Source organism: Pipistrellus kuhlii, unplaced genomic scaffold (genome assembly GCF_014108245.1).
Source record: "Pipistrellus kuhlii isolate mPipKuh1 unplaced genomic scaffold, mPipKuh1.p scaffold_m20_p_123, whole genome shotgun sequence".
NCBI lineage: Eukaryota > Metazoa > Chordata > Mammalia > Chiroptera > Vespertilionidae > Pipistrellus > Pipistrellus kuhlii.
This window is the reverse complement of record NW_023425431.1, coordinates 84,721-93,545: the sequence shown is the minus strand read 5'-3', so window position 1 is coordinate 93,545 and position 8,825 is coordinate 84,721. Positions and strand designations below refer to the sequence as shown.

Below are 8,825 nucleotides of genomic sequence, written 5' to 3'. Positions count from 1 at the left end.
AGCGTGTCAAACTCGAGGCAGATGGGCGCATGCAGTACACGAGCATGCGGCCCGCCGGCCCCGAGTTTGACACGCTTGCTGTCGTGGCGCATTCTTGTAACTGTTCAGGTGTTGGTGTCCGCGGTGCAGTTCCAGGGTGGTTCAAACAGGGGCGAGGGCTGGCGGGAGGCGTTCTCACACTCAGAGGGTCTCTCTCAGGGGCGACACATTGGGAATGTTTTCAGCTGCAACTGCACCCTCCGGGGTCCTCCTGAGGAGGAGGAGGCGGCGGCGGCGGAGGAGGATGGAGCTGGTAGTGCCGGGTGAGCTGCGAGGGCCGGCTGAAACACCTCCCGCACAGCCTGCACTGGAAGGGCTGCTCCTGGGCGTGGGTGCGGTAGTGCGAGACGAGGTGCGAGCTCTGGTTGAAGGCTCTGCTGCAGTCGCTGCACTGGTGGGCCAGGGCCCCCGCGTGGCTGTGCGCCGCCTGCTGGTAGCGGATGAGGTGTGACCCGCGGCGGCGGGGCGGGGCCGGCGGCGGCGGGAGGGCCATCACCACCCGGTGGGTATCGAGGTGCTGGTGGAGCTGCGCGTCTTGGACGAAGACCCTGCCGCAGTGGGCACACTCATGGTGACCGCCGGCGGGGGCGGCGGGGGCGGGTCTCAGCCGGAGGACATTCGGGAACACGGGCGGCGGGTTGCCCGGAGCAGAAGGAAGATCACCGGGGGCGGGTCGGCTGAGGCAGGGCACCAGGACGAAGCTTTCCCAGTACAGCCTCCTCACGTGGTTCATCCGGAAATGCCTCTGAAGGGCGTCTCGGGTGCTGAAGGAGCTCAGGCAAACTTCGCACGTGTGGATTGCGGCGTCGTGCTGCAGGGAAGGCTGACTGTCAGGCGACGGGGGACCTTCCCGGGGACCCTCTGAATGTCTCTCCGAATCGTCACGGACAGGGGTCCTTTCCCGAGCGAGGACCTGGCGCGGGGGTGTCCGCTCGCGGGCCTGGTACAAATCTAGTGGGTCGTGGGGATGAACAGCCTCTCCCGGGGGCCCTCCAGGCCGGGGGTTGCCTGCTTCCGGGTCTTCCGCTCCCTCCGCTCCTGCCCCCGCGGGGTGCGGCTCTTCCACGGGCGGGTGCGGCTCTTCCACGGGCGGGTGCAGCTCTTCCACGGGCGGGTGCGGCTCTTCCACGGGTGGGTGCGGCTCTTCCACGGGCGGGTGCGGCTCTTCCACGGGCGGGTGCGGCTCTTCCATGGGCTGGCGCTGCTCTGGGGGTGGCTCTTGGGCCTCGGGTCCTGTCTCCTCATCTAAAAGAAACGCAGAAGGTCCTCGACTATCTGGACTCACAGACACATCACCATCACCATCATCACCATCATCACCATCATCATCACCATCATCACCATCACAGGGAGAAGGGGCCCCGACAGGAACAGGATTCGTCTCGCGGAGATCGGGGAGGGAGGGGTTGGCAACAGAAAGTCTTTTGCTTTAACCGCGTGGGTGTTCTTTGGAGGAAGGAGGAGGAAGCTGGTCCAAAGGGCGGGCTTGATCAAGGCAACTCCCGGGATGGGGAAGAACCTGAGGCCGAGGAGATCACGTGTAAGAAGGCTGTAGTTCGGGAGGGAGACGGAGGTGGCAGCCCGGCCCGGCCCGGCCCCGCAGACAAGTCAAGCGGAGCGCGCAGGAAGCAGCAGGGCGAGGAGACAGACGGGGAACTCGCAGGGAGGAGGGTAACTGGACCCGCCCCCGTGGAGTTGACGGGGGAAAGGGTCTCTGAGGGAGAAGGCCTGAGCGAGTCTGCTGTTTCCTCGTCCTGCTGCTGTCCCGGCAGGCCAATGTCTCTGCGGGTTCTGCCCGGTCCCCATTCAACCCCTGAGCCCACTAATGCCACGGCCCCAGCCTCCGCCGTTCGGGCCTGCCTACCGGGTGCTCTGCTGGCCTTTCTAAAGGCCGTTTTTCCAGAGAACAGCCGGAGGGATCTTTCTAGATCGGAACTGCGCAATAGAATGCCCAGTGATCATGTCAACGTCTGTTTCTGCTCTCCGACGCAGTAGCTACAGGCCACGTGCAGCAAATGCGCCCCTAAATCTTAAATTTTACGTAATGTGGATGGGTGTCCGTTTGAGTAGCTCCACGTGGCTGGTGGCCGCCGCACCGGACAGCACCGCTCGAAGCTGTCAATAAGGCTACCTTCCTCCCTGGCTCGGAACCTTCGGATGCCTTTCCCAGCTCGACAACTTTGAACGGAATCCACATCCCTTAACCCCGTGGCGGCCAAACTCATGAGCCAGCAGAGCCAAATATCAATCAACAGGACAACGACTGACATTTCTTTGGAGAGCCACGTTTTTTAAACTCAAACGCCATAGGTAGGTACATGGTTTTTAACTTAATCAGGGCCCTCCTAAGCTGGCTTTTGCTAAAAAACTCAAGGGTCCAAAAAGCCGCATGTGGCTCTCGAGCCTCTGTTTGCAGACCACGACCTTAGTCTAACCCTTTGTGGGCTGGCCAGCATCTGTCTCTGCAACCTCACCTCCTACCCACCTCTGCTTCACTCAGACCATCTCCCTCCTCCACCCTTCCCCCCGTTTTTTGGAACTTCAAATCCTGACTTTCCAACCACAGGGCTGCCGTATCTGCTGTTCCCTCTCCCTCACATGACCGCCCGGCTCCCTCATTCACACCTTCCTCATTCATACCTCCCTCAGGAGTTCTTTCCTGACTGGCCGCCTTAAGCAGCCTCCCCATGTCGTCGCTCTGGCTGCTCACACCCATCCCTCTATGACTTGTCTATGTGTCTGTCACCTCCCACTCCCCACTAAACCGCCCGCCCCACGGGTGGGATTCGGTCTGTTTTGTCTGCTGCTGGATTCACAGAGCCTGGGACAGTGCCTCGCCCACCACAGAGGCTCAAGAAGGACCCGTGGAATGATGGAGAGCATCAGAGAAGGAATGAACAAGTGAAAGATGAGAAGGCCATGGGGGAGATAGCGAGGCAGGCAGAGGAGTGCCCTTGGTGGTCCCTGAAATTTTTTTTTTTTTTTTTGCTGGGGGTGCGGGGACGGGGGCACCCACTTCTCTGCCCACCCAGGAAGAGGCAGGAGGCCTGTGTTCATGGTTCTGGGAGGGGGCGTGACCCCAAATGGACCCATGGAAAAGGAGGAGGCTGTGTCCAGAGCTTCTGTGGGAAAAGCTTCCCTGTGCTTGTAAGTGGTCTTAGGGCTGGCTCTGCCTCGCGGCCAGATGAGTTTCTGTGCTTTAAGTTGGAATGCCCATTGCATATGTGAAGTGTGACATGCTTGGTCTAGAAGGTTCTTCCTCTCCAGTTATAAAAGGATGTCGGTAGGGGCCCGCGGGGGAAGCTGTACGGTGAGGGAGAGGGAGAGGGAGAGAGGGCGTGTGGAGGCGGGGCTGGGGGATGGGAACCAGACTGTGGGTTACGGGAGGAGGGAGCCTCCTCCACAAGCCGGGGGCGGGGCCTAGAGAAATCGGAGGCAGCCGGACAGAGAGGCCGCCTCCCCGCGTGTGTCCCACCGCTCTCGGTTCACCAGGACAGACCTGTGACCTCCAGCGGCCAGAGCGAAGGCACAGACCAACGGAGGGCGCGGGGGGGGGGGGGGGGGAGCAGAGAAAAGGGAACAAGAGAAAAGGGAACGAGACCTCCCAGGAGCTGGGCAACGCGGAGAGAGGAGCGAGCGTCGGAGAGGAGAGGAGAGGAGAGGAGAGGAGAGGAGAGGAGAGGAGAGGAGAGGAGAGGAGAGGAGAGGAGAGGAAGGGCCGAGCATGCAGGGGACCGGACCCCTCTAGAGCCCGAGGGGACAGCACGGACCCGCTTTGTCCCTGACCTGAGCGGGCTTTGAAGAAGGCTCCCTGATTGACAGCTCCTGCCCCGCCCCCCCCGCCCCCCAGCACCCCTCTCCCCGCCCCTCCCCCCAGCAGACTGACTGGGGCTGCTGCTGTCCCGGGATTTCCGTCTCCACGGCTTGTCCCTCCCCCTCACCTGAGCCTGTCTCTGCCTCGCTGCCTTCCTCCATCGCCCAGAACTCCTCTTCCAGCTGCGCGATGATGTCGATGTCGGGTCTGGGGAAGTGGTACCCTGAGGAGGAGGAAGACTCGAGACTTAGGGGCTCCGTTCCCAACCCCGGCACCTCCCAGCCGGGACGCTAAAGGCCCCTTGACAATAAGGAAGGCGCCCAGGACCAAACCAGGGAGGGTCGGACCTGCATCACCACCAGGTGCCCACCAGCCAGAACGGAAATATCACGGCTGACACGTACACATAAGGAACTGTTGGACATGGAAATTGGGACTGAAAAAGAACAGGTGGCCCAAGAAAGAAGCTCACTACAGACTGATTTATCTGCCTTTCAGCCTAACGATTATTGCTTGTCTCATTTTTTTTAAAGAAATATATTTTATTGATTTTTTTACAGAGAGGAAGAGAGAGGGATAGAGAGTTAGAAACATCAATGAGAAGAACCATCGAACAGCTGCCTCCTGCATACCCCTCACTGGGGATGCGCCCACAACCAAGGTACATGCCCTTGACTGGAATCGAACCCAGGACCTTTCAGTCCGCAGGCCGACGCTCTATCCACTGAGCCATACCGGTCTCAGCAGCTTGCCTCATTTTTGATTCTAATATTTCCAGTAGGACATGATCTCACTCATCTAGGGGAAATGGTGAACAACACAGACGGGTGAACAAGAACAGACCCAGAGACAAGGAGTCATGGGCCAGACGGTTACCTCAGAGGGAGGATGGGGATAAAAGGGAGAGATCAGCCAAAGGACTTGTGTGCACACATATGAGTCTAACCTGTGGTCAAGGACAATAGGGGGGTAGGGGTATGTGTGGGGAGGGGTGGGGGATTGGAATGGGGGGTTGAGGACAAATATGTGATACCTTAATCAATAAAGAAATTTTTTTTAAAAGGCGCAAATTCACACAGAAGGAAAACGGAGGCTGTTTCTCACACACATGTCCCCAGGATGCTTCTGGCAATGTCTGGAGACATTTTATTTCATTTTCTGGTTATCTAAAAAGGCTTCGGCGGCTCTGGCCAGTGTGGCTTGCTGGATAGAGCGTCGGCCTGCGGACTGAAGGGTCCCAGGTTCGATTCCAGTCAAGGGCATGTACCTTGGTTGCAGGCACGTCCCCAGTAGGAGGTGTGCAGGAGGCAGCTGATCGATGTTTCTCTCTCATAGATGTTTCTTGCTCTCTATCCCTTTCCCTTCTTCTCTGTAAAAAAATCAATAAAATCAATCAATCAATCAATCAATAAAATAAAATAATAAAGTTCTTAGATTAATGCTTGACATATGATAGCTGCTTGAAAAGTGTTAGCCCAGTTGTAACAGTGAACTTGGCATGGACATACTGTGTCTGGTCTGGGCTGAGACTCGCTGACGGACGGGAGGACAGAGAAGAGCTCGGAACCACTGCCCTCGCCGCTGAGAACCGTGAGCGGAGGCCAGGCCAGGGCCCGGGGGCGGCGGACTCACCCAGGGAGACCAGGCTCTGGTAGTTCTCCCGCATCACCTCCTGGTGGAGGCGCCGCTGAGCGGCACTCAGCGAGCTCAGCTCCTCCGGGCTGAAGTGCACAAACACGTCCTGGAAAGTCACCAGCTCCTGAAAGGACAGCCAGAAACGATGCGAGCGGCGGGGGGAGGAGCGGACAAGAGAGGACTGAGCGGGAAGTGGACAAGCAGACCAGCAGGTGACACGGACCTGCAATGTGCCTCTGTCTTTTTTTTTTTTTAATTTTTTAAATTGATTTTTATTTATTTATTTATTTTTACAGAGTGGCAGGGAGAGGGAGAGAGGGTCAGAAACATCTTATATCCCCTCCTTATTGGCTGTGGGCGCCACCATCTTTGCGACGGCGTGAGGGTCCATCAGATAGGATGAAAGCGTGAGGGAAATGAGGGTGTGGTGCGTCGGATAGGAAAGGCGCAGGAACCGGGAAGGGGAGGTCTCCGTATTGGGTAAGAACCGGATCAGAAGCAAGCCCGGCTCACCTCGCGCCCAGCGGGGGGCGAGGCGTCTGGCGTGGTCGGTTCCCTCTTCTGGTGATCTTCGTCTTCGGCGTTCCTCTCTTCGGCGAGGCCAGGGCTCTGAGCGGGGAAATCTAGAAGGGCGGAGGAAATGGCCACAGTCTGGCAGCAGTCACAGAGCCCCGCCCACAGCACCCTGGCCTGCCCCGCCCACAGCGCCCTGGCCTGCCCCGCCCACAGCGCCCTGGCCTGCCCCGCCCACAGCACCCTGGCCTGCCCCGCCCACAGCGCCCTGGCCTGCCCCGGGAGGTGAAGGGCAGCTCTGGGCGGCCCGTGACAAGAGGAGGACCGAAGGAATTGCTTTCTCAGTTCAATACAGCACTTCCTTCAAAAGCTCTCCAGTCACTTCCCAGGCCTAAGTCCTCGGGCGGCTCCCCGTTGCCTCCCAAATAAAACGGAAGTCCCCTCTATGTTCGCGGTTCCCGGTGCCACGGTACGCTCAGAATCCCCAGGGAGTCCATTCCTAAACCGTAAGAACTTATACTTCTAAAGACTCTTGTAAGGATTAACGTTACATAGGTAAAGCACATCGTAGGCATGAAATACAATGGCAGTTCTTATTAAGATACACACACACACACACACACACACACACACTGAGTGGCCAGATGATGATGATCTCTGAATGCATAATCATCTGGCCACTTAGTGTACTTCTCTTGAGCACCTCATTTGTTTGATATCAAAGATACTATTGATCGTGCACCTGATCAGTTTTCCCCTTCGTACGGGCTGATAGAAAGCGCAGGGCAAATAGGTGGTTGGTCTCCAGCAAAAGTCTAGAATATTCTTGGTGCCCATTTGAGATACTAATACATCGAGTGGCCGGATTATTATACATGTACATGGTATTATGCATGTACATGAGGCAGTGATCAATGGCTCAGTGGATAGAGCGTCGGCCTGCAGACTCAAGGGTCCCAGGCTTGATTCAGGTCAAGGATGTGTACCTTGGTTGCGGGCACATCCCCAGTAGGGGGTGTGCAGGAGGCAGCTGATGGATGTTTTTCTCTCATCGATGTTTCTAGCTCTCTATCCCTCTCCCTTCCTCTCTGTAAAAAAATCAATAAAATAAAACAAAAATAATAAAAAGAGCAGGTGCCTCTGGGACTAGATTGTTGAAAGGAAGGAAGGAAGGAAGGAAGGAAGGAAGGAAGGAAGGAAGGAAGGAAGGAAGGAAGGAAGGAAGGAGAAAGAAGAAAGAAAGAAAGAAGAAAGAAAGAAAGAAAGAAAGAAAGAAAGAGAAAGAAAGAGAGGAAGAAGAAGGAGAGGAAGGAAGGAAGAAGGAAGAGGAATGAGGAAGGAAATAAGGAAAGAAGGAAGGAAGGAAGAGGAAGGAAGGAAGGGAAAGGAAAAAGAAAGAAAAAGAAGAAAGAAAGAGGAAGGAAGGAGGAAGAAAAAATCAGGACTGAAGGTAATGAACGGAGGATACTGAAAGGAAAAAGGTTTTGGGGGATTAACTGTACTGGAGGTGCTGGGACCATCTTGCTCGTGGGCAATCTCAGAAAATATCTTAACTGCAAAATCCAAACACAAGCACGTCTTCCAAGTCGTAGGAGGCAGGTTAGCCAGGATGACGCAGCGCACCCTCTCCTCCACCCCACACGTCTTTGTTCACCTCGATAACACGCCAGGCACACAGCAGACGCTCCGTAGGTGGAAGTGGCAAGCTGCCGCCTTCCCGGCTCACCTTCCTCCCGGCACGCTTGGATCAGGTTGGCCACCAGGATCCCTGCCTCCCTGCTGTTCTTGGGCCGCCGGGACCTCACCCACTTCCGCACCTCCTCGGGCAGGGTGCCCAGAAAACGCTCCAGCACCAGCAGCTCCATCATCTGCTCCTTGGTGTGGGTCTGCAGCCGCTGACCGCAGAGCTCCCGGATCTGGCTCAGAGTCTGCTGCGTCCCCATCACCGAGAGGGACTGGACATACCTGAGCTTCTCATGAGAGATTTTCAGAACCCCTGGGTTTCGCCTGGGGGTGGTTCTCGGGCCAGGCCTACAAAACAGCCTCGGGTTCCTCAAGAGGTCCATACGGCTCGTCCTGTGCGCCATCTTCACCGCGTGGTCCTTCGCAGGATAAAGATACTTGGAAAAGGCAGGTTGCTCCGGAACACACCGCTGTAGAAGATCTGTCTCAGAGGAGGAGAGGATTACAGAAACGCCAGGAATGACAGAGACAGACTTGCGAACGGCCTGCGTAGCTAGGACTGGACGGGGCGGGGAGAGCAGAGCGGAGGCAAAGGAAGCTGGCTCATTTCACACAAATATATAGCCACAGAGACGTGCACATCTACAGGCATCACGCTGCCTCCGCCCCACTCCCGGGGCCAGGAAAGCCACAGGCGCAGGCTAGAAATATTTCAGAAAGGGCACTGAACGGAAAAATGACTTGGATTCCGAAACCAGAACGAGCGGGACAAATCTGATGAGCCGGGGAAGAATTTCATTTCGAAATATAAGTGATGGCCCAAACCGGTTTGGCTCAGCATCGGCCTAAGGACTGAAAGGTCTCAGGTTCCATTCCGGTCAAGGGCATGTACCCTGGTTGTGGGCACATCCCCAGTAGGGGGTGTGCAGGAGGCAGCTGGTCGATGTTTCTCTCTCATCGATGTTTCTAACTCTCTATCATTCTCTCTTCCTCTCTGTAAAAAAATTAATAAAATATATTGATATATATATATATATCAGTGATGTTAGACAACTATACATTATACAGGATGAAGAAAGAAGTTTGTTATACATGCACCCTGAATTCATATGCAAAATATACAAAGCACCCGTACAAATTA

General features: G+C 56.2%; 1 protein-coding gene across 1 annotated transcript; it reads right to left on the bottom strand.

Moving 5' to 3' along the window:
* Positions 1-220: 220 nt before the first annotated feature.
* On the bottom strand, positions 221-7,944 carry ZIM2 (zinc finger imprinted 2). Its single transcript, XM_036434448.1, has 5 exons — positions 7,728-7,944; positions 6,002-6,111; positions 5,486-5,612; positions 3,981-4,076; positions 221-1,284 (listed from the first exon to the last, which is right to left on the bottom strand). The coding sequence occupies exons 1-5, from the start codon at positions 7,942-7,944 to the stop codon at positions 221-223; spliced, it is 1,614 nt and encodes a 537-aa protein (XP_036290341.1).
* Between the last annotated feature and the right edge of the window lie 881 nt (positions 7,945-8,825).